The sequence below is a fragment of the Falco biarmicus genome, chromosome 3, assembly GCF_023638135.1.
Source record: "Falco biarmicus isolate bFalBia1 chromosome 3, bFalBia1.pri, whole genome shotgun sequence".
NCBI classification, from domain to species: domain Eukaryota; kingdom Metazoa; phylum Chordata; class Aves; order Falconiformes; family Falconidae; genus Falco; species Falco biarmicus.
In genome coordinates, this window is record NC_079290.1 from 102,476,002 (window position 1) to 102,502,155 (window position 26,154).

The 26,154-nt window shown below is 37.3% G+C and overlaps 1 protein-coding gene across 3 annotated transcripts in view; it reads left to right on the forward strand.

Annotated features, from left to right (window-relative positions):
• The window catches only part of ATP9B (ATPase phospholipid transporting 9B (putative)), a 167,936-nt gene that overhangs the window by 28,643 nt on the left and 113,139 nt on the right, over positions 1–26,154 (forward strand). For 2 of the 3 annotated variants that reach the window (XM_056330216.1, XM_056330217.1), the window contains exons 4-7: positions 331–444; positions 4,036–4,144; positions 13,502–13,560; positions 21,538–21,589. In XM_056330216.1, coding sequence (XP_056186191.1) covers positions 331–444; positions 4,036–4,144; positions 13,502–13,560; positions 21,538–21,589 — 334 coding nt within the window. The remainder of the gene's footprint in view (positions 1–330; positions 445–4,035; positions 4,145–13,501; positions 13,561–21,537; positions 21,590–26,154) is intronic. The other variant, XM_056330218.1, reaches the window with a different exon arrangement.

Here is a 26,154-nt window from a genome sequence, read left to right on the forward strand (position 1 = left end):
TTTTGATACATATTTAATATTTGGAAAGATTGATGAGTATGCATTGTCCAGGTTTCAAAATATCAAGTGTCTAGCAAATTGCTTTTTCAGAGTGAAAAGAGGCATTAACATCAAAGGATTTTTCTCAACAAAAATAGCAGTATAATATTAAAATATAGTGCATGTAGTAGGTTGTGATGTTTTATAGCATATTGTGCTAAATAGTACTATAATAGTACCATATATAATATGCCAAATAACAGTTTTATATCTACTATCATGAAGTGAATTTTGTGTACATTATGGGTACAAATTGTAAGGCATTTATCTATTTTGTGTTTTTCATTTTAGGTTTTATATGAACAGTTCAAGTTTTTCTTGAATCTCTATTTTCTCATCGTGTCCTGCTCACAGTTTGTACCAGCATTGAAAATAGGCTACCTGTACACGTACTGGGCTCCTCTGGTAAACAGAAAAATACTATTAACTAGAAGTTCGGGGTTTTTTAACTTCAGATCAAAGTTCGTGTATACATACATTTTGTAAATATGTGTCTGGTGAACTACAATGACCGAAGCGTGTAACAGGTAGGATGCTTCCCGCAGTATGGACAGCGCCGCAGGCTGGAGGGCGCTTCGTTAACCAGCTGCTCCGAGCGAGTAGTGCTCCTTTCTGGCTGCCGGGCGCTTTAAGATGTTTAAAAAAGGAAAAAAAAATACCTTCAGCTAGTAGAAAACCTTATTTGGTAACATAGGCAACTTGGGTGTTAAATTTCCTTCAGTTTATTGTTATTTACTCACTATTTTATATTTTCAGGCAAGGTCAGAATTGAAAGCGTAAATTTTTTCATTCCTTCTGTATTGGTTTTGATAGTGTCCTTTTCACAAAAATTGAGATAAAATAGTTTAAGCCATGGATAAAGCAGGAGGGAAATGCATCTTGAAAATAAGTTATTCATTAACCATGCTTTTCTAAATTGATCGCCCTGCCACTTGCACTGGCTCCCTTTCAATATGTCTCTTTATTATTGAGCCCTCTGCAGTATTTTCTTGGGAAACTGTTCAAACCAGTTGCTTCTGACTCAGGTTTCCTAAGGTTTGAAAATTGTGTTCTCTTCAGAGGAGGCCCCTTTGGTAGTCTGCCAGCTATATTCCCATGATTTGGAATGCTTTTCTTGTTTGTAACCAGATCATTACCTTGTCTTTCATCTTCCTCCTGGACCCTCCGCCCCAGGTTTAAAAGCAAGGCAGGAGGAACAAATGCTTTATTTTCTAAATTTAGGGGGAAAAAATGTTTTGTTGGTTTTTTTTTTCAGTAGCATTTATTCTCAGTGGTACTCAAGAGGAACAGTGACGTGCTGACTGCTTGAGTAAAGGTCGTTCTTAACAAGTCAATAGAGTAAATATTCTGGATTGATTTCATTGTTTTAATTGTTGCAACATGTGTCCTTTTAAGTATTGATGAAGGGAGAGACTGGCCTGGAGGTTTCTTCACACCGCTATTTCCAGACAACTTTTGGCTTCTGCTGTGACAAAACCCACTTCCAAGTCAAAAAGCTTGTTCAACAGTGGGATTTGAAATGGATATTTACAAAGTTCTTTGTCACTGACCCAGGAAGAAAAGACAGAAGTCAGCCTTGTCTGGAAGTTGGTCTCTTTACAGTGAAGTGCTGTGTACAGCTTTACATGTTAGTGGGGTGGTAAGGGAAAGAATCCCCTAGAATGTTACCCCATCTCAGCCCTGCCCACAGAAGAGGGAAAACACCCTATTTTGCACATGCTGGTAATCTGTTGTCTGTAGTGTGTGTCTTACTCAAGGATATTTTGAGTGATGCTTCACATACAGCTTGAAAATACATCATCTCAGTTAGTGCTAGTGGTACCCTTTTCTGCTGAACTCGCATGTTTCTGCTTGAATAGCCTTTCTAGTAATGATTGACAGCCTCCAGGTAGAAGAGATTAAATGGGTGTTGAGTAAGGCTCAGTATGTGTGCTGAAAATATAAAACATTTAAGTCAAACCCATTGGGCCGTCTTTGCTGCGTAACAGTTAAGTTTGATTTCTTTTAAGAGAACGTAACTGCTGATAAATTTTCAGTAATAATCAGAGGAGTAGCTATGACTTGTCTTCTATTTTCTCACAAGATTTTAAAGGAACAGCTTAATACTTAAAACCAGGTTTTTGGGGTTTCTTGATGGTATGTGGGGGCTTTTTGTTTTTGGGCTTTTTGTGTATTTTTGGGCTTTTTGTGTGTGTTTTTGGGCTCTTTGTTATTTTTTACTTAAGCAGTTTTTACAACAGATATTATGCACTTAAATCAAGCACTGGAGTTCTTCATACAAGACTATTTTCCTGGTTTGTTTTCTTTCACACAGTAGGGAACAGCCTTCTCATTTCAAGTCCAACATGCAGAGGATGTAAAGCATACAAGTTTGATTGTAAGCAGTATGCTAAAGATATTTAACTGCTTACAGTTAAAGAAAGATGACAGGTGGTTTTTCTTTTTATAAGATTGGCTTCACAATTTCAGCTCCCCCTTGGAAGAGTATTAAGTTCCTTTGAGCAAATGAGGAAAAAGGGAAATGGGTTTCTTAAATCATTCCTTATAGTCACGGTCAGCTGTACAGAGCTCCCCAGCAAGATACAGTGACTGCTAGGGTAAATTTTTGCAATTAACACTTTGTGTGCTGTGCTTTGATTACCATCTAGTTAATGAGATATGTGCAAATGGAAAATATATTTGAAGGTGCTTCAAGAGTGCCTTTTTTATGCTGCTAAAATATCTATACTGCCAAAGCTTATGAAAATGCTGCTGCCAGAAAAGGGGAAAACTCTGGTGCTCATTCAGTTGTGCCCTGGGAGCGGGAAGGAATCCATTCTGCAAAGGCACTTTTTGTTCTTTGTAGTTCTACTATAATTGTTGTAGCAAATGTAAACCTGAACAAATGAGAAGTGTTTAAGGTTGCAGCAAAGTAAGCCTTGGAATTTTGGGCTGGAACAGCAAAACAGCCCTTGCTGTTGAAAAGGAGAATTTTCGTCAAGACTCCTTTAGGAAAACTACACATTCACTCCTTTCTCACTGCTGGGAGGTTAGGGGGGTGCTGGCAAACTGTCAGACTTCAGCAAGAAAAGTCCAAAAAAGTATCAATTTTCTTCTATAGAAGGAAAGTATTGGTGGGTGTCTAAAGCTAGATGGAACCTTGTCTGTTGGAGGATTTGTGAATATTTGAATTTTTTAGCAGTCTTTCTTAATCTAATAAGATCCCTTTACTGTTAAAAATTTTACTCCCCTTTCACTGATGTGCAGACAACTTGAGTTGAAGAAGCCAGAAGGCTGTATCTGAGGAGGTTTAGAAAGGGAGAGAGCAAACGCTTACATGCTTATCCCTGAACTGTTCTGTATTTTTTAGCTTACCGTCTTCTGTGGCCAGAGACCAGCACCGTGGCTGGGAGCACACTGCACCTCCAGCAGGAGCTGTGGCGACACTGTCCTGTGAAAGTAGCAGCCAAAGCATTTAGATACTTAGTTTTTTGGAAAAAAAACCAAACCTTTTTCTTTGTCAGTGTTTGTGATGTATCGGTAAATGACTGCATTTAAGATGGGAAAGTTAATTAAACTAACCATCCATTTACCTTTTCATTTCTGTCTGTTAGGAAAAAGGCAGTGAACTCAACACTAGAATGGGAGACTTCTTAAATGTTTTTGGTAAAGCCCTAAAATTGTGGAAGGCAGAGAAATACGCTTATTGAACTATAAAGACTGTCTTTAGCTCATCCAAAGCATTTTAATTTTTTACATTTCAAACTATATCTAAATCGCCTGTATTTGGAGATGTAGTTACTCTAATTGGTTTTGTATAACACATGATTTTCTCCCTTTTTTTTTTTTTGACTAAACCAAGATACTATTTTAACAGATTGAAGAAAACACTAAAATCCAAATGAGAAAAAAGTAAATATTCTAAACACATGTTCTTACTCTATAAAATGTTCCTACTTGTGTATTTCTATTCTAGCACTTTGAGAATTCTGAATTGCATCATTATATCTTTAACAGGGATTTGTTTTGACGGTCACGGTGGTACGGGAAGCCGTTGATGAATTTCGACGCTACAAGAGAGACAAGGAGATGAACTCACAGTTATATAGCAAGCTGACAGTACGAGGTTAGCAAACCATTTGTATAAATCCTTAAAATATTTATTCTTTTTCTTAAATAGAAATTTACAGACTTTCAGTTCAAAGAAATAATTAATAGTCTCGGGCTGCACTCTTCAGAATGAGACTGATACTGAAGTGCTTGATTTCCCTCAGATAAATATGACTGTTAAACTTGATCTGCTTAAGTAGTGTAAATCTTTTGTTGTTTGTAAAGGAAAGGTGTATATTTTATATATACATATAATGTATATAATTGTAGATAATTGTGTATATTTCTGAAGCATTCTGCTGTTTAGTACTATTACTTATAAGTGCAGTTCTCCTCTGAAATCGATATCAAACAGTAACTTGGCAACACTGTCATCTATGTATCAAGTGAATATAGGAAATACGGGATCAGTGACTAAGAAATGTGATCTAATTAAAATTCACTAGAGCCTTTCAAACCTGGTGGATATATTTGTGCTTAAGAAAAGGAAGACATACTGTGAGTCAGCTTTGGTATAAAAAATACTTACTTCGATTTTTGCATATAATTTGAAATCTATATGATCATGCAGTAGGAACAGCCAGTTTTCTTTCCAGAAGTTAATAAAAGTAGAAGACACATTTATGACTTTTATGGTCTCAAAACCTTTGACAGTTTTTCATGAAGGCTTTTGAGGAAAAGAAACACTTCAGCTGTTAAGTGACAATTAAATTTGGTAGGATATTGTAAATTTTAAACATGAGCATAAGAGGAAGAAAATAAGCACTCCTCTCCTCTTCCATGTTGCTTAGCACATTTTACTGTTTAGATTCAGAACAGTGCACCTAATAGGTTATCCATTATTTTTTGGCACCTTTCTATGATCAAGTCTATCTGTAACGAATAACCTTACAAAACAACATGACCTTGCTGTTACCCTCAAAAGTTATTTTGCTACAATATCCTGGGAAGTCTCTGTAAAGGTTTTTCCTTGGCACAAAAGTTCTAGACAGTGGGAAGCTGTTAAGGAATGTGAAGTTGCATCTCAAGCAGTTAGAGTATAGGGCGTGCATTGTGCCAAGTGTAAATTGTGTGCACAATTCCCAACAGAGATTTCGCTGCACTTTTTGGTATATCTTGGTGAGTATCTTCTGAGAGTCAGTGGGAAGAGTAACCTCACCAGATCTGCTAGTCTTAATTAGAAACTAAACTCTTGGAGTAGCTCTGGATAATAGTCTCTCCAGAAAAAAATGGATGAGAAGATTGTAACATGACACAGCTATGCTCTGTCTGAAATCTTACCCGTTTTTTAAAGTATTTGGAAAGTAAGTAAACAGGCAACAGTCTCATTAGTGATGCCATAACCTAGCAGCTGAGAGGAGGTTATACTGCTTCCTTGCAGCGTGGAGGCTTGCATAGTTTTCTGGAGTTTGCATACAGAAGGGAGCAACTGTAGGGAATATTTGCCTGTCATTCTTCCCTTCCTTGGCAGTGTGAAATAGCTTTATCAACATCTAGACATACCACTGTGGAAATTTGCAGATGGGATAGCTATCATTGGTTTAACACAAAGGGTTGCATTGCTGGCCTCCAGATCTTTACAGTCTTTAATACAGTCTGTAAAGAAATGGACTCTTAATGGCTTTTCTTTCAAAGCTGTAAGTAATCCTGCTAGTTGGTTTATTAATTTTTTAGATCTGTTATGGTAGGCCACTGAAATAGGTAGTACAATTCTACCATATGCAGCAATAGTGTTAGCTATCTGAAATTGATAGTTCTGGAAGCACATGTGTGGTTTATAGTTCCCAATGTGACATAAATATTAAGACTGACACTTGCTTTTTGAAGAGCTAAGTTTGGTCCCTTTTGTGCTCCTTTTTTCACTTGTTTAGAGTTAATATCGGAGTTTCTGGTAAATTGCTAAGGCATTTAAGCAGCATTTAAGTGGAAATTTTGGAATCCTGATTTCTTCTTTCCCAGTATATGAAATATTTCATGAGGTTAATTATATTTGAGGAACTTTTCATTTTGCAGCTTCTCCTAGAAATAAGGAAGTTGTCAAATTAAAATAGGATTTTGTCACCTTGATGAAGCTGTTTTCTAAATAGGGAATAGGAATTTAAAAATAGCATATAGGTAAAGCCCAGCAGTTATACCAGGAACTGACATGTAGGGAACAGTGACTTGTTCAACAGATGCCTTAAAAATGCCCCTTTTAAAAAGAGGAGATTGGCTTTTACCCAAAAACATGTAGGTCTATTTTGACTTTCGGGTTTTGGTGTCAGTGCCATCATGAATTCATACTTGGGTTTTGTTCTGTTTTGTGGTGTGTGTTTGGGGTTTGTTTTTGAAGACCACGATATTCCACAGAAGTACAGATTCAAGTTCTCTGCTTACAATGAACTCTGAATCCCATGTTGACAGTGGTGTGATCTACAAGCTAACAATGTTCTGAGTTATGGCCAATTTTAAGAATGAAAATATTATTGCAGTCCCCACTCAAGAGTTAAGCTGTACTAAAAATTGCCACAGATACATACGTTAAATTATGAATACCTGATAATTTGCACCTTTTTCATAATACAGGGTTCTTTCATAATATGACATTCTGAAACTGAAAGGTATCATTTTGAGGCAAAAAATGGGACTTACTGCTATGATAAAGTTAGACCAAGATTTTTAGAGGATTTGAGAAGGATTTAGAAACTTATCTATGGAAACCAATAAATTACTACACTTCTGCAAACTATTTATTTATAAATAAATTTCAATATAATCTACCTGATTTTTAGTATTGGCAGTACTCTACAAGTGAAAGAATTCGGTTAGGCTTACTATACTGACCTACAGCCTAATGGTTTGGAGAAAGAAGGCTTTGTTACTTGTGAATGAACAAACTTGATACTGATTTAATTAAAAGTCTGAAAATCGATGCCACTCTTGTAAGAGTCACTTTTCAGAGTGGAACTGCACTTTATACTGCTCTAACATCTTTTCTTTTTTTCCCCTCAGTGATTTTTGACTTGTGTAGGTTTTAGTCTTTTTCTTCAAAATAGTTATTTTTTCCATCTCAAAGATGGAGAAACTGACATAGAGAGGTTAAGCAGGTTGCCTTTGCTTAAATTGGACAGTAGGAGAACTTAAAGTTAGCAAGGTTCAGTGTTACACTTTGTTTAATTGTTCCATTTATTGAAGATATAAGTGAGAATTTAGTCACTTCTAGTTAGTCGCTTTGCAAAATTGTTTCTTTACCATAGGGAAACAAATGTATTTGTAGCAAGAGTAGCTACTGGGATTTGAATTGTGATTAATTACTTGTATAAAGATAGTTTGGATAGGCTGATTTGTCAGTTAAAATCTTTTTATACAGCATTGAGATAGATTTAAATCAGGAAGTCTTTGACTGCCTAATAGTGTTGACTTTGTGGAGTCATTCTTAGCTTCATGAACCCTAACCAGGTGAAACATGTGAGTGTTGTCTGACGACCTGCATGTTGCTAGTGTAAGAGGTACCAGTGTTTTGAAGGTGGTTGATTCATATTTTCATATTGAAGACTTAAAATGTCTTTTTAGTGATTAAAGACCTTGAATAATATTTGTTCTGATCAGTAAGTCTTAGGGTTTTTTGGTAATAATGAGCTGTTGTGAGCAAGAAATCAAGGGAGTATGGGATACTTGTTGTGTTACTTAATTGTGCTTAGGCAGCAATGGCCAGCTTAATGTCCATAGACTAATTCTGATCCATGACATATTCAGTGTTGTGTAGGTTTTGTGTGTCATGTAACATGGCCAGGCTCAGTCTTCAGTCATCCCTGGGTGAATTTCTTGTGTGTAGCTTTGCACTTGTCAAGAAGGTGAGCCTGCTACGTGTGCAGTTTGAATGGTTTCTACTTTTTCAGCCTTTGTGGCAAGCGATGAAACATGCAAATCCAGTAAACGTATCGAATTTTTTTGTGAGCAAGTCAAGTGTACCTGTCCCCACATCTTTCACATCAAGCTTTTCCCTGGTGTACTTTCCTAGATTATGGTATTGAGTCACTTCAGTTGTTCAGGTTATCGTGCATTCTGCTGTCTTAATCTTTTTATTGAGATGTTTGTTGCAAAATCTACTTTCCTTTTTTGCATATAAAAGTCTGCAAGTCCTTGATAGAGTATGCAAGTTAAAGTTGGAGGGAGGAAGAGTATCTGCTTGTAGAATTGAAATTATCTTGCTATTGAAGATCCTGTCAATTTAACTGCCTTTTTCTGCTTCAGAGGAGCTCACCTGCATATCCCTTTGTAGAACAGAAACTGGAATGAAAAAAACTTTAGACCTGTGCATGCAGGTTTGGGAGGACTTCTGTTTACCCTTCCTAAGGGACCATCACACTTTGGACGCGGCTTCTTGCCTCGTCCACTTAGGTATGATGAGCTAAATGACCGTGCAAAAAAAGCTGCTGTTCTGCAGAAGAATCACCTCCAGTTCATAAACAGGCTGTTATCTCATTCACTAAGCTACCAAAAGCCAATTGGGTAATACAATTTTAAAGCCATTTTAATTCTTTTTCCCTTCTCATTCTTGAAGTTGGCAATCCTGCCCTGAGCCTTTCCTAGTTAGGTTTGCCCATGTAGCGTTACTGAAGTCTTGGAGGAAAAAGATCAAGAAGAAAATAACTAAATCCAGTAGTCACAGCTGTGAATGGCAGAAGGGGCACGATCTGTCACTTCATCTCAGGATGTTTAACGTGATTTTCAAAGTATTGCAGAACTCTCACTTTGCAACCTGCAAAGCAAAACTAAAAATGAATGTCAGGAGAGATGAGATTAATGAAATCATTCCATCCAAGCTTCAAATGTGAAAGACTACCCCCTTTCCTTTATCCTTAAAGGGTCTTTTAAGAATGTAGTGAAGCTGAAAATATGTGCCAAAACTGTGTGAAGCTGAGAAACTATCGATAACTGCTATAGATAAGAACAAAGTGTGAGAGCTAGTATGTTTCCTTTAAAATTGGAGAATTGAGAAGTCTGTCTGAGAGCTACAGTGATTTGAATTTTTATAATTTTAATTTTTTTTTTACTTTTGAAGTTCTGTTTATGCAGTAGGAGCTGCTTTGTTCCTAAAATGCCACCTTACTGAGTTTATATCTCGGTTGACCTTTTTTTAAATTGCAAAATGGTCTCTTTCAAGAGGCAGTCAGTTTTCAATCATTTATACCTATGTTATCTGCAACTTTTAAAGTAAGATGTTTGTCAGAGTGTCTTATTATTGTACTATTTTTCTTCTGCAGTTATTTGAAATCTGTATTGAAACATCTTACTAGAATTTCAGCTCCTGAAGACCAAGCTGTCCTTTTGCTTATTAAAAAGCCACTGCATTAAAAAATGCCAATCTTATTTCTGAATCTAGAGGTTCAGCATTAGGTCTTTATTGCCTGCAATATTTCAAACCCACCAATGACTTAATTCCTAGTATTTAAAAGATTTGGAGCAGTTAAGTTTTTGAAGAATTGTATCAATTTGATCTATCTGATTAGGGAAGCAGTAAGAAACAGCAGAAACAGAACTTGAAATTTTAATGTAAGAAAGAATTTCAAAAAGAGGCCAGAAGAGAGGAAATGTCAAGGGGACTGTTTTCTTCCACATTTTTATGGCATCCAGGAGATTGGGTAAGAAGGGATGAAGACTTTCCATTTCGCATAAGAGGAGATGGTACACAGAGAAGAGGAGCAAGGAAGCTTGTCTCTAGGGTTTTATATTGGTGATTAAAGACTAACCTCAGTTCACTATGTGCGCTGGGGTTTGAAAGGACTGAAGGACAGCGCTTGCACTGAAGGGTCAGCATCCTCACCTTGGACTCACCATAGCTTGAAATTTTTGCCCGCTGCCTGCCCCAGCTCCACATTTTATTATGATTATTGTAATTATGCTGAGAACTAAGGCTGGTAGATGCTAGGTAGAACTTTCATACAGTGTATGCTTGACTCCTTTCATTCAAGAGTTGTATTTCTGGGTTAGAGACAAGCTCTGTTACCAACTCCAGAAGCAGGATTTCAGACATACTCAAAGGTACCATGGGTAAGATGTACGATCAAATTGTAAAGAATTTGGAAATGCTACTCTCAGAAGTCACTGGTGTTTCAGGAGTGGCTTGCACTCAGGTAGGAGATACTCTTAAATAAAAAGAAACAAAGTCGTTTCTGATACATTTTGTTTACTTTAGTTCTTAATTTTTTTGTGAGAAATACTTGTTAGCACATATGAGCTATTTATTAGTTTTTTCCAATCATTGCAGTTAATTTCAAAAGGCTTTATCTTGGGAGTATAATGAATTACTACAGACACGTTTCGATGTTCTAGTTCTGCATAATTCTATATGTTGCTTTAGGCGAAAGCCTTGCGCCGTGGTGGACTATAAAGTCTGGATGCGCAGCCACTTCTGACAGCTTTGGACTTTTTATTGGTAATTACACAGATGGTGAAGAGTATTTTGCTATGGAGATGGTTTTAGAGGAAAAAATAGTTTACAAAAATAATTTATGCAGTGAATAACATTCAGTGTCTTGTTTTTCTCTAAATGCATCTTCACCAAGATGTAGTATAGCATTATTTTAATGTTCTCTGAAATGGTATCTAATGATTCTCATTTTTGCTAGTCTAAAAGAAAGTGTTATTTGTTGACTTTTCAAAATTTTAAGCTACTTTCTGAATTACTGCGATGTTTTACCATTTAGTTTTTAATGGACTACGTCCTGCCATTCAGCTTCATTGTAGAATTGTCTTGTATGCCACAGGCCCCTTCCTTTTGTGTGGGGATACACAGGATGCTCTAGCAAGGCACGTTAGTGTGTGATAAGGATGGTGTTCAGCAGTGTCGTACTAAGCCACCTAGAAAACAGTCTGATAAGGAAACTTTTCAATTCCTAATGTGAAACTTCCAGGTTGCTAGCCTGCATGCAGGCAGAGGTGCAGTCTGGGGTCCTGTTGGTATGCTCAGCATCAGGAGTCTTTGCTTTTTGTCTGCCCTACATCATGTTGCAAATGAACGTTTTACCTTCTCTTGTCCTCTGACACTTAGTGTCTTTTGATCTTTACTGTAGATACTGTTAGAACATGACTGTGGAAAATTTGGTTAAGTTGATAAAATTGCTAGTAGTTGCATTTGATTTGTGTTTCTGAATGGTTTTGGTCATACATGACTGCGGAGGTGATGTATATCTGAGACTTGATGCAGCTGATGCTAGGATTTTTGTGCTGCTGTTACTATAATCAGTTGATTGACTTAGTTATCACACTGATAAACTGCTGAAAATTGTTAATGGAGTAATTGAAAATAAACTAGGAAATGCTAGCCTTTTGGTAAAGCTAACAGACATAGCAAGCAAAGTAAACATTATAATGTTTTTCTGGTATGTACTATTCACCTCTAGTCAAAACTTGAGAATTTATAAAGAAAATTCACAGGCTCATGCAGTTAAGCAGATTAAATATGTTGATTTGGTATCAGACTGTTATTTTAGTGGTTGAGCTTTAGTATTATTTTGTTTAGATTGGAAAAAAAAAAAAAATTGTTGAGAGGTTGACATTAACCTCATTTCCATAGGCGTCTTGAAAGTCCTGTAGAGAACTGCTAATGCTTCTAGCTACAGCTTTTTATACCTTCATCTTCTGCTACTCCCTTCACCCTCACAAATGTGTTATGGCAGAGCTAGGAGTCAGACTGAACATATGATTTGTTGTATATTTGGGGGGGAGGTGTGTTTGGCAACTGAAATAATGAACTGGTGTAAAAAGATCATTATCAGTAACAAAGACTGCCTTTCAGAAATAACTTTGCAGACGTGCCAAACAGAAGTTCTGATTTTTCTCTTGACATTGCACATTTTACACATGCTAATGTTATGGAAAATGTATTAAAAATTAGCCATAGGAATACATTTTTTTACTGACTGAATTAAACCTAAAACAACTGTTGCATGAAATGCAATTTTGAAGAGCAAGTACTGAAAATAATTACTCCTACTACCTTTGACAGATACATATGTAAGTATAGGAATTTTTTGAGGTTAACTGCCAGATCTCTGCTGATTGAGAGTTAGAAGGAGGAGATCTCATGGATTTAGAACCTAGCTTAGTTTTTGTTTTATCCTTATTATAACTTTGAGAGATGACACAATGCATATTGAGAAATCTGCTATTTATAATACTTTTTATTAAACTCCATACCGATTGCTGGTCATCCTGTGCTTTTGTGGGTCTTCAGTTCTAGTTAGTTCAGTCTGATTTTTATTTAATACCCGAGCACTTTACCATGCTTTGACATCCTTGTCATCTGATTCCTGCTGATCAGATACCTGCTACTTGAATCACGATAGTGTTTCTGATGGGAAAAGATACGTCATATGGGTGTGTGTTTCAGCTCACCAGGCTGTGTAAATATGTATGTGCTTATATCCTGAGTTAACAGGTTCTGAATTTATCACCTGTTACATCTTGGATGAGGATATCCCTATGTCATTACTTGTTTGTTTGCAAGGGGGTCTTTTTGGTTGTTTTTAGTTCAGAGAAGCAACTTTTTCTGGAGCTGCAGCAAGGACCTGGGACTAGAACTCCTGAATTCTAACAGTATCAACAACAACTCATTTTGGGCAGTAGCTTAACCTCTCTGTCTCAGTTTTTTGTCAAATTCATTAACGAAATAAGGACGCTAAAACTTGTCTTAATACCCTACAGAACATACAGAAATTAAATTGGTATGTGTGCTCTGTGTGTTTTTGAATGAGTTGTTCACAGCAGTTACTGAATGGGCAGCTCTAGAGAATGAAAACCCTGTTTCAGCTCTTGCTATTTTACTTTTCTGAAATGAAATCTTCAAGCATTTCTTCTGACTTCAGTGAGACTTACCTTTCCCACCGTAATTGCCAGCAAGTGTCAGGCAGTGCCAATTCCATAAGTAACTGCGGTGGCCAAGCAAAGCTACCTGTTGGTAACTGGGCTGTGACGAACAACTCCTGTGTGTGAGTGCTCCATGGCTGCCAGCCTAACCACTCTTGGCTTGTCAGAAATAGAAGTGCTGTCTAGTAGGAGACATGAAAGACTCGTTTTTTCCAATTTTACAACTCTGTTACTGATACTATAGATCAGACTTGAGCATCCTCCTCACGTGTTTTTTTCTCTTAATACTTCTACAATAGCTAACTGGTTACAAAACTTTAGACTTTTATTAACCAGTGAATTATTTATTCAAACAGATGAAATCCATTTATTAATGTGTTCATCAGAGATCCATTTTGTATAAATTGTAACATTTTCACCAAACAGTAATGTCTTTAAGTATAACTTGCATTCTGGGATTTATATTCTTGTGACTCTTTATTGATGTCTGCCTAAGTTGATTACATTTCTTCTTTTTTTTAAGGTAAAGTGCAAGTTAAGAGTTCAGACATACAAGTTGGAGACCTCATCATAGTGGAAAAGGTTGATACTTTTTGAATATATTTTAGAGACTAAAGATTATTAACATGCTAATTATCTTCTGAAGAAAAGTATATTAAGGTACTTATCTGTGAAGTACTAACTAGCTAGTATTTTAGTTCAAGTTTTATTTGAGAATCTTCAAGGAAGTCTGTTTTTGGATTATTTATAAGCCTAATTGAATGTAAACACTTATATTTTATGAATTGGTATATGCTTAAATTTATCTAGTGGAGTACAATTGCTGGTTTTAAATTCTCTGGCTCGTGCTGTGCTGAATGTTCTAAGCTGTCTGATTACTGATACCTTCCTTCTGATGCTCAAATAAGTAAGTGTTTTTCTACGTTTGAAGGCTTCAAGGATAAGTTTTATTTATAAATATATTAAAGTATATTTATATTATATAATTATAACATGTATATAATATTATGTATAATTAAATAATAGAAAAGTTTATTTTCAAAAACAAGAAAAAGCTGTCCCGTTTGATTGCAAATGGTGAGTGAGAGCTGTGAACTCTGTTCCCCTCTGTGTTAGTGTTGTAATAGACAATGTTGCTTGTTTCCGTTGGCACTCTGGGCTACTAAGAAATTATTGTGACCTTGCAAGTCATCTTAATTTTTCTTGTCAGAGGAAACTTTTTACTTCATTCTGGAAAGATGACTCTTTCTGGGTGCCAGGAAGTGGTTGTCATCACGCTTTGTATTAGAGGGCTACTCCATGGAGATGCTGCAAGGAGGTACCTCGAGTTGAAGCTTGTATCTGCAGCTTTGTTTGAAGTGTTGTATGGCAAGTTGCAGCTTGGCAGAATAATTGTTAGTGGAACCTAGGCAGTGACTAGGCTTTTCTAAACTTCTTGGTGGTTTTACTACTTTTTATTACTTTTGATAAAAGAAGATCCTTCAGCAAATATGGCCTCCTGATGCATTTTGTGCTTTCTTATCTATTAACACCTTTTCTTTTACTTGGAGAATTTGCAGAACTCATGAATTGTCACTGGATAGAGATTATTTCCTTTTTTCAGACATATATAAGAAACCTCTCTTTGTTTAGGAAAACTTCTGTTTCCTTCCTTTGTTTCTTCTTTAGTGCAAAGAAAGTACAATATATACCCAAGTCTCATTTGGTTTGCTGCTTTCAGCTTGAAGTGCATCTGTTTTCATGTAGTTGGTACTATTTCTTTCTTCTTTTTCCTTCCTTTTGTCTGCTGTCTGTACCTGCTATCTCTTTGGGCCTGTCTGAGTGCCATGTACCAGCATAGACAAGGTCAGTGCTAATATGCCTTGCCTTTCCATCTGTTCTGCCTTACACCTTGCTATCTTAGTGTCCAGCTGGAGTCAGCTTGCACCTGCTCACTGGTGCCTATTCCAGATCTTTTAGGAGAATGAGATATTTGCTTTGATTTTTTTTTTTTTATTAGGAAACTTTTCAGGGCCTCCTTAATCTCTAAACCTGGAATTTATTGTGGTAGAGTGTAGGGAAGACTCTTGACTACGTAGGTAATCTGCCTTCCCTGAAATTTACAGAGGTCCATCTGCCTGTTGAATTATGCTTGAATTTGGAAAATGGGAATTATGTTGTGACTCAGTCTGTCTTGTATGAGGTAGGTCATTAGCATCTATTTCAGTATGATGTGCAGCAGCTTACAGATCATGTTGTGAGCACCTGAGGTTTCTAATGAAGAAAAAGTAATGTTTAAGGATTTAGGGAAATAATGAGTAGAGTTCTTCTGGATTAAGGTTTTACTTTAGTATCTCAGTAGGGTGAATATCATTGTTTGAATGTTGTATTTAGTCTTCAAGCTCCCTCCTGCCCCAGCACATCTTTCTTTCCTCTTGGCCTTGCTGGGGGTGCCTTCAGTCTAATGATGTTAAATGTTTTCTGCTTCTACTGAGACGTGTATTTTGTTGGAGCAAGCAATTTTCAATTTCAGAGTATGACTCCTAAGCCAAAGAACCAGTCGGGAGTGAAATGTTCAATTGCTCACTCTAATGGCAGAGGAACGAGTTAACATTGTATTTGACTGGAAGATGCTTCAACAGCATTTCTGTAGTGAAATTAATGACTCATTTGAGCTGAAGATCCATATGTTAACTAGTGACTGCATCACAAGTACTAACAACTTAAGTGAAAGGTTTTTCTGTATTTAAACCTTGAATATCCTCTGATTGTTGTTGTTTTTTTTTTTTAAATAGGCCTGATTAATTTCAATGCAGCTTTAAGTGACTACAATGTGCTTAACAGTTTCATTCCAAGTAATAGACATATTGTTTCAACTGAAGATTTTGTGATGCACTAACACTAGGGCAGGAAGAGGCCTGAACAGAAGGAAATATTGCCTGTCCTTAAAAACTAAAAGGCATTGGTATATGCTAGCTGAAAAGCAGTCCCCTGCCTCGAGCAGGTGTGCTACTTCCTAGGTGTTCTCCTCGGCTTGGGTTAAGATACATTCTTAGTTTCCAGTGGGAGCACAGGTTTGTGTGATGTTCCTGAATAAGACGATTGAAGGGATGAGTTGATGAGTTCAGCTGCTGTTATTTAGACACTGTAGCTTGTTGACAGTTTGGTATACATTTTGGGGATGTGAAGAGGGTGTAAAACTTAGTTAATGATTAATAACACACTTAATAACATTTAATAACAACATTATATAATTTTTATATAACATAAAATAATAGTGTTTTAAAATGTGGATCAGTAATGCTTCATCTTAAAGCTTCAAGAGCTTTTCTTCAAGCTGTAAAAGAAATGCAGTTGCTTTTTTCTTAATCTCAGGTGTAAAGTGAAATGAATCCAGATTTGTAAGGATTGCAGCTGATGCTGGCATGCACAGCATGCAAATGCAAGGTGACAGTTGGGAAGTGCCTTTTCCATTTATAACTCAGAAGCAATCAGGAATATTTTAGTCCATGAGAAGAGTATATGGTTTGTTACATGAATGGAAAAGAAAGGACAGTAAGTGCAAAATTCTGAGGGTCTGTAGCTACAGGCAGCTGTAGGGGAATAGAAAGACTGACTAGGGAGCTGGAGAAACTTATGTAAATAACATTCTCATGATGATAACATGACAAAAATGAAAATAATTTGAAAACTATTGGAAGTTATAATTTTGAAGTGAAGATTGTAGCCTGTGGTGCAGGGAGGTATAGGTGTATTTGTGGGTTTTCTTGTTTTCCAATCTGGCTAGTACTGCAGAATGGCCTGGAGCAAGCCACGGGAACCCAGGAGCTGGGGAGCCACTTCTCTTGCATTGGCCGTCGGCTTGGCGCAGCTGGATCTCTAGGGATGAATCTGTAAGTCAGCAGCATAGACAAACACAGAGAGAAGTGGAAGACCTCCTTTCCTGGAGCTCTAAATCCGCCCAGACTTCAGCAAGACAATGTATTCAAGTCATTTTCATGACTTATATATTCACATTTCAGTATATATATCAATAAACATTTCTCAATTACCATGGCGATGAAGCTAGATTACATAGTTTCTTCATGGGTTTCTGAATGCTTGAAGTTGTATGTGTTGTCATTTTAACTTGTTCCACTTTGATAAATGTGACATGAGAGGGCTAACATGATTGACATATTGCTGCTGTTTGTGTACAACAGAACTTAATTTTCTTCATAATGAGGTGTTAAAGATTTTTTTGTAGCATACTTGCCATCTGTTTCTGTGTAGTCACTCATTTCTAGTGACTAGGTATGTCTTTGCAGGGGGATCTTTGCTCCCCAGTGTCAGCAGTGACAGTGACAATGGGTGCTGGTATCTAGGACTCCTGCAGTGCCTTTCCGCCCACTTCCAAACTATGGCAAACCTGATGAAAAATAAGATGTCAGTCTTAAATGCTGTTGTGGTTTTGGTTTTGTTTGGTGTTTTTTTTTTTTTTTTTTTTTTTTCCTGAGGGAGACAGCAAAGACAAGACAGTCTCCATCCAGCCTTTCCTACATAGAAGGATATGTTTATATATATTAATGCTGAAAAACATACATTATTTTACAGGAAGGAAAAACAGTCTACAGGTTCCTCAAGGTGGGCAGCAGAGGGGGAGGTCCTGATCTCCTTTCGCTGGTGACCAGCGACAGGACACGAGGGAGTGGTGTGAAGGTGGGTCAGAGGAGGTCCAGGTTGGACGTTAGCAAAAGGTCCCTCACTGAGGGGCTGCTGGGGGACTGGAACAGCCTCCCCAGGAAAGCGGTCATGGCACCAAGCCTGTTGGAGTTCAGATATAGTGACTGCACGATGCTCTTAGTCAAATGATTGAGTTTTAGGTAGCCCTGGGAGGAGCAGGGAGTTGGGCTCAGTGATCCTTATGATTCCCTTCTGACTTGAGATATATTCCATGATGCTGCCCAGTTTGGTCAGGCATAAAGGTTTGAATCTTAAATAGCAAGTACCAGGTGGACGTTCCATTTACTGAATGTGAAACGTGCAGTCTCTGTGGAAGCTGGTAATGATTTGTAAAAACCTGATAACTCATTTGGATTATTAGAACTTCTATTTAATTCAGTATGAGATCATTTGACTGATATTTTTGCAAAATTTTGGGTGCTGGTCCAGTGTGTTAGCTTGTTTACAAGTAACTGAAAGTTTGTAGGCATGAAGCCAGTAACCTGAAACTTGTGTAATGGATTTATGTCAGAGCTGGCAGGGGAGCTGCAAAAATGTATAGCTAATCTATATGAAGACTGGGTATCTGTTTAATTGTTATTGTCATTTAAGGAAAGATTTATTTAATTTTGAAGTTGCATTTTCCCTTTCCTCTTTTTTTTTTCCTTTCCTCTAGTAGGTGCATAATAAATATATATTAAGGTGAATGCTTTTACTGCATTTTTTTACAAATCTGAATGAGATATTCCTGGGTGAATCTGGGCTCAAGATGGATATTAAATTTCACTACATGTTTATTTTCTGTTATAAGGCAAGATTAAAAAAAAAAAGGTGTACTAGCTGAGTTGCAGCTGAAGCAGCCTCTTCAAGGTGAATGCCAATGACATACACCGAGCCCGTGAATTTTTAACTCTTTGTGCTTTTCCAAATAAGTGCAAACTGCTGCAAACCAGGAAGTATCCATACGTGAAAATGCATAATTTTAAGGTATGAGGAGGGGGTTTTGGTGCCTGCATAGGATTTTTAGGTAAACCAGAACATGCTTCTATTTTCTACTGTTTCAAAACGTGCGTGTTTTCCAGGCATCTCATCTGCTTGCGATAGTACCATCTCTGTAGCCCCTCGTGGTCCCTCTGTACTGAACTCCCTCTCCATCAATGGAGAATACAGGTGTAGCTGCTTCCAGTCCCACTTCTGAATGGGAGTAACACACTTGAGAGTGTGTTACAGAGAGTCAGGGGGTACCTGCCTCCCAGAGATATAGAAAGTTTACGTCATCTTGTTTTGAAAGCTGAGCCCATAAAACACAGAACTCTTAACAGATCTATTGGGATCATGGTATTCCAAATGGCATTGTTGTGGCATGCTGATCTTGGGAAGATTTCTTTGGAGTAATGGAAAACTTTGCCTACAGTATCCAGGATGTTTTGTGGTCAGAACTAATACTGCTGTATGAGTGTGGCTTCTCGAGAACTAAGGCAAATGCTGGAATACAGCATTACATGTGGGGAAAAACTTCAGCTGCTTCAGTGGTGGTGCCTGCTATAAATACAATTTATTCTCCATTACGAGTCAGACAATGTGGATTTTTTCCCTCTCTGAACTGATTGTTATGAATAGTCAGGCATAGTATTTTGAAGGTCCCATATACTGAATATCATACAAAGCAGTGTCTAATTATCTTCACAGATGTTTTTTGAGCTGTTTTATTGAAGGGGACTGAGTGTACATCTAAGATTATTTTTTTTTTCATTTGACGGGCAGTGATGAAGGGGAAATGCTGCCTTCAATAAAGTAAAAGGAGAAGGGTTAAAAATGAGAAAATACGTGTCTGGTTTCCAATCAAACCGATCTAAGTGCTGGGTTTCTTTCTGTTCATAGCAGTGTTATGTCCTTAAATGTTGAGATGGAGGACTGGCTTGACTCAGATGAACAAAACTACTCCTCTATGTTTGTCTTGATTCTTTTAGGAGGTTTTTAAGTGTGTTTGCTGATGCTGTGGTCTGAGCTATTGCCTAGATTCCTGTTGGGATAAATACATTGAAAGCTGCTACATGCTGAATGCACTTGAATTTCATGTAGAGATAATTTTGAACCTGTTATGTTTTTCTTTGACAGTTACATGTTTGTAATAACCTATGGAATTCATATCTTCCACTTTGATACGCTGAATCAAAGTATTGTGATTAGGGATTTTGCAGGTGGGATTCTGTGTTCAGTATGTGAGATGTTCTGTTGCTTCGTGTCTTGAACTGAAATTTTCAGGTTAGCTTGACCCCATCTTCACCTCTGTTTCTTCTTTGTAAAATAACTAACCAGTTTTCTGTAGCTGGTAGTTTGTGTAAAATAGACCTGCAGTTGAATTATTAGTGCTGTATTAATTTTGCAGTTTGGTTACAATCGAAGTGTGAAATAGGGAATAATTGCACAGTTTTGGAATGCTCATATGCTGAACTTGCTTCTTCACCTCATGTTGCATAAATTCAGTCAGGTTTTTGAAATCTGTGAGGTTTGTCTATGCCATGTGGTGGGCCTTGTCAGCTACATTTATTTTCTATTCAGACAATTGAGCTCTTAAAAAAAAAAGTTAAATAAAAAATGAGCCTTAGGTATGCAGTGGCTTTCAAGGCAGCAAAGTATAACAGGAAAACCTGAAATGTATTCTCAAATTGAGGTACTTTCTATGCGAAAAATGTTTGTGCATTATATCCTCTTAACAAGGGATCTGAAATGAGCATTAGGAAATATTTCTTGGCATGAAACTAGTAATGCTATTGCTAATAATCCACTGAGATTTCTTAATTGGTTAAAGGTAGCCTGTAAATGAAATTCAGATGAGTCTTTGTGTTCAGCTTGTGTCAAGGCATGTGGCACGCTGGACCCCAGTTGTGATGGCAGAAGCTGCAGTTCAGTGTTACCCTTTCTCATCCTTCTGTCCACTGTTCACTCTAGTCCCTGCCAAATTAGCCTGTCACTTTTTTCTCTTCCAGTCCTGTGTCTCTTTCAGGTTTTGACATGTTGGTTATTCTCACTTAGCCCAGTTTTCCATTCTTAAGCTCTGTGTTGGCAATGTGTAACTGGAGCTGGTGGGCGAGTGAAGAACGCGGGTAGCTGCTTGCAGGTAGTCTTGGAGGGAGGGGGCCACAGTATTGTTTGTTTTGTTTAATCTGCAAAAGCTTCAGTTGGCCTTTCTGTGGTCAACCAAAACCTGAAAACATGATTTGATACAGGTAGCTTGGTGCTCGAGAGGGAAATGCAGAACTGTGTGCAGGTGCATTGAGCTGTGCATATGGCTCTGTGCCTCAGATACTGAGGAAGAATTTCTATTAATTTTTGTCTTTGTGAAGGAGAGGTTTATAGCTATGGGAGGTAGGAAAATGCGGTTCCCTGACTTGCTGTTTCCTCTGTGTCTGTGTGCGTTGGGAAAGAGGAGGATACTTGGTGTACATAACGTTTGCAACTCAAGTGCCAAGACAGATGTTTCAAATTTCACTGTTTTTTCTATTATATGTGCTAGCTGAGTGTCAGTGTCTTGCTCAGTGAAATTATTTAAAAAATATTTCAGTTAGATATTCCTATGCTTGAACTACCGTTTTCAGTCAAGAAAATGTAAACCTGTTGTAGTTTTTCAGGTATTTATGATTCATTTATAAAGAGCATCTGAAAGGATTAGCTGTTGTTTGCTTATTGTATAATTTTTCGAAAATATTGATTTCTGAATTGCAAATGCTGAATGTAAAGTACTGTGAGAAATCCTATTTTAATTGAGTTTCAATCCAAGTGTGACCTTTTGTTGATAGATCTTACTGGACGTTTGATTGGAATTAACTTTTTTTTCCTACTTACAAAAAATATCCCTTTTTTCCCCCCTCTCCTCAGAACCAACGAATCCCATCGGACATGGTGTTTCTCAGAACTTCGGAAAAAACGGGTATGTTTTGATAATTCACATTGGTAGTGTGATAAGCTTGTGGTTGCAGTAGAATTCTAGATTGTGCACTGTGGTCAATGAGATTGTTGGTAGGAGATCCACCTTCATCAGGTGAATGGGAGAGGGTCCATTCACTGTACTTGTTTAATATGACTTTGACAGTATTTTATTTATGACTAATTATTATCTTGCAATATGCATTTAAATGTCATTTGATTGTATTTCAGTTACTAAATTGAAAAGAACTATGAACCTACTAAAATGACTATGAACCTACTAAAATGACTAAAAATCATTTTTTAAAATACCTACTAAAATTATCTAAACCCCTGAAATAAGTGATTTTTGGTTTTGGTTTTTTTTTTTTTTTTAGAAAAACCTTACATTCCTTTGTTCAGTAAAAAAATGCAAAACTACAATTTTCTTGAGGGAAAGAAAAGTTCTCCTTGTTAGCTGTATTTCTCTTTATGTGGTGATAGGGGAGTACTCTTAATCTTTGAGAAACAAATATTTCCTTTATAGGAACCTTATAAATTATAGCTGTTTTGATTAAAGTTTAGAAATTACTATTGGATGCCCCCCATATAACTCAAATGAGTTTCCCTCCTTTATATTACCATTTCTCTTCAGATCCTGAAGCTCTGTCTGGTGTTTGTCAGACAGCACTAAATTTCACAAAGGTAATAGCTATGATACTGTATTCGTGGCACTTGGTACTTCACTGTGGCGCGGGAGTTCAATCATATATTTCAGATAAAAGGCTAAATTTGTAGACACACTTCGAGAGAGAAGACAAAAATGCTTCTGATAGCTCTGGTGGTGTTCTGTAGGCTATATATTTGCGAACAGAAGAAGAAATTACTCTGTTGTTACTGTGTCTTGCTGATGACTTTCAAATGCTGATTAGATGCACTAGATCATTTATAACTGGTCTGGACTGACAAAGTTTCCTAATAGTCTATATATAATCTCCATCTTGTTTAATCACCCTCTGGTTCAGGGCACATGAGCTTTTCTTTTTACTCCCTCCCACAGTACTGCATTTTATTAAAATGCTTAATGCTTCTGGCAACTCAAATCTCTTGAATCCAGCATGATCATACAAGGATTGATAATATTTCTTTTTGGGCTACTTACAATGTCATCTTTTCCTGCTGACCCAGAAACTGCTTCAGCTGAAATCATACCTCCTAGTAAAGCAGGAGGATTTCTGCATCTGTAGAATTACTTTAAACTAGGCCACTTGCATGCAATGTGTAAGCAGTAGAAGGTCAATGGGTGTTGATCCAACACTTTCATAGCCTTTACTAGCTACATGGGATTAGGTGTTCTGTATCTAGGCATCTGGAGGCGATCATCATCCACTCCAGCGGGGTATGTATCAGTTGTAATTTCTTTAAGGGATGTGCACGCAGTGGAAATGTGTAGGGAACTCGGCATATAATGTTGGGCAGTGTTTGCTGCTGTAGGAGCATCAAGAGCTGTTCGTCTTGGCGAGAGCTGGCTTGCTGTCCTTAATTAGTGTCCTTGCAGCAGTTTAAATCGCATGTGTTTTCACTGCTGAAATAAATGACCACGAACAAGTTGAGATGGTTGCCTGGCTTGCAACAAAACAAGTTCTTCAATTAGGTATTTTGCACATCTGCACTCTAGCATGTTGTCCTCCCTGTTAATTCTTAAATTCCTGAATTCGGGGTGTGAGGTTGTAAGGTGCTGTGCAGTCTCCCTCCCCTGTAGGACTGTTGGTTGAAGGACGGGGCACACGTGTGGTTGGCAGGGAACAGGCCAGGCCAGAAACGGAGCTGCAGGGGATACCTCTGGGTCTTGGCTGCCATACACCTGACTAGTGCATCTTGATGGACCACAGTTAATATAAGTTAAACTGTCTCTTTGTCAAGATATAGTCTGGGGGAGGGGAGCAGGATGGATCTCTATGTCAAATGTGTGAAGAAAAACATTTTTGAAAATAAAATTCATCAAGTCTTTTTCTGCATTCACTGCTTAAGTCTACTGCAGTCAGCTTTCTCAGAACATCATAATTAAAATTCTCCTGTAAGAAGTTCCATTAATTTGCTATCTAGAAAATAAAGCTACTTATTAAAAAAGTTTATAGTTGTAACAATAGACTTTCCATAACTGATATTAAAAAAATCCTTGTGAGCACTTGAAAGAGTTGTGTACCTACTGTGTAAATATTCATTATAATGTGAGTAAAGAGCAAATTGAGTGAAATCTTCCCAGAGTTCTGATACTAATTTTATCTACGCTTCCGCTACACATGGAATGTTTTTTAACATTGAAAATGCACTTTCTGTAAGCATGCAGCAGGTTAACTAGTTATATTGGTGTTGCACTTCTTTAAAAACAAAAAACCCCACAAAAAAATAATCGCCTGAACTTCAAGCATATGGCAGTAATTGGTTTTTGACTAAAGAGTGAACACTTACATCTGTAATTGTTTCTTCCTGGATGTTGCAGTTTTGACTGATTTATGGTTTAATTTATAGTTGGCACTTTAAGTGGTTTGTAAAACACATTAGTTTTTGCATGCTTTTATGTTCTATATGTAATTTTATTTTATCTTCTGTGCAATAAAACAGCTTAACTATAACTTGTTACTATAAATCTGTAAAGAGTAAACTGAAGAGTTTGAACAAATCTTAAAATCCAACGCCCCTGTAAGCTTCTTTTGGGGCAAAGTACTGTTTTCCAACTTCAATAGTTATACTCCACATTAATGCAGTCTGCAGCACTGCTATGTCCTATATCTTCAGTCGAAAAAGAAGCAGTTTGAGTTACAAATGGGTAGTTTACACACTTCAGCGTAGAACTGTTCTGGCTTCTTCGCACACAAGTATGGGACCCTGGAAAAAGTGAGACAGTGGTGTGTGCTTGTTTTCCTCCCCTTCTATTCCCACCCACACCCCAAATGCACTTTTAGGAATGTTGCTTTGGGGATACTTACTAACTCTACATAGCGGAAGGTAAACTTCAGGGGATCAAGCTTATTCTGATAAAACTTAATTCTTATTAGATACTTTTTGTTTCCCCACTCCTGCTTTATCAGATATATTGTCTTTTAGCTAGAATATCTTCAAATAATCTGATATAATGATTGATGCTAATTGTGTACTTGTATCTTAATTTCTAAGATTCCTATGGTTTTTTTAATCAGACTTCTAGAAAAGTTAGCATAAAGACCAGTGGAGGTGGGTCTTTGTTTTTCATTCGTGTTTGACAGTCCGTAACATTGGTATTCCTTTTGTGCGTGGATGGAGATGGCTAAATGACTGGTTTGAGTTTAGAGTTATGATTACTTCCCAGGGGGACGGAGCTGGTGGAAATCACTTGTCAGATGTGAATTCTTTGCTGCTGTCAGTCTCCCTGTGTAACAGAGGTTTCCACAAAGTATCCACTGGCTTCCAAAATAAATAAAAATTTAAAAAAGATAAAAGAAAAAATTAAGAGCAAAACTCCTCTGGAATAATGTCTTGGTTTTATATATATTGAAAAAGGGGCAGGAGGGGAAAGGTTAAGGTGGAATCTTGGTTTTGCTCATTACATATGGTAGGCATGACAAGCAATTTGAAAGATTTGTCCCATTTTCACCCTTTAACCAGATTAAAGGAAGTATTCATGCTAAGCCAGGTCCAAAGATGTGTTACAGATTATAATTTGGTGTGCAAGCAGGCATCATGCCGAAACCAGCTGACTACCTTAGTGGAAAGCTGTTACGCAAATACAGAAATGCACAAAAAAAATGGAAACTCCCTTACTGAAATTAAGCTAGATGCTAAGTGGCCTCTAGCATAATTTTGAGGTTCTTTGAAAAATTGCTTGGCATGCTCTTTACATTTTATTTGTCTATGTGCCATCTCAATCGCAGGTGAAAAGGCAGACAGGGCATTGCAGATATTGTTGTATCACATTATAATTGTCCACAGGAACTGCCAACTGAAGCAGGGGTGTTAATGACTTCAGTGGTACGGGAGTGTTGTCAAAGTACTATGTTTGTAAAAGACAGAAGAAAACATTCAAAGATAACTCTCCTTCTCTAGGCTAAAATCCTTGTGTTGGTGCCCTGGCTGTGCCTTGGTTCAGTGATCGGCTTCTGGTCCAGGTCAGATGTTCTGACGTGAACTGGAACTGGTCCCTTGTGACAATCTGGTGCATGTCTTCCTAAGACTTGACATCTCTGGAATATTTGCATTCTGCTAACTTCCAAATGTGAAAATGAGAGGAATACAAATTTAATAGGATGGCTGCAGTGTCAGGAAAGAATTAATAAAGCTTAATTAGGTTTTTTCCTTCAAACTTTTCATTTACCCACTTCCATAAACCTCAGATTCTTACTATTCATGGGACAAAATTTAGTACATCAGCTGCTGTAGACACCTCAGCAGCTACCAAATTGGCAGAAGATTTAATTTTTTTTTTTTAATTATTCTTAGAGGTGATACTCTAGAGAGAGCCGATTGGTTCCACTGCTGTCAAGCTTGCTGTAATGCACAAATCATCATCATCAAACAGTTTTGTTGCTGTAGGTCTTTAAATCCAGTATATAG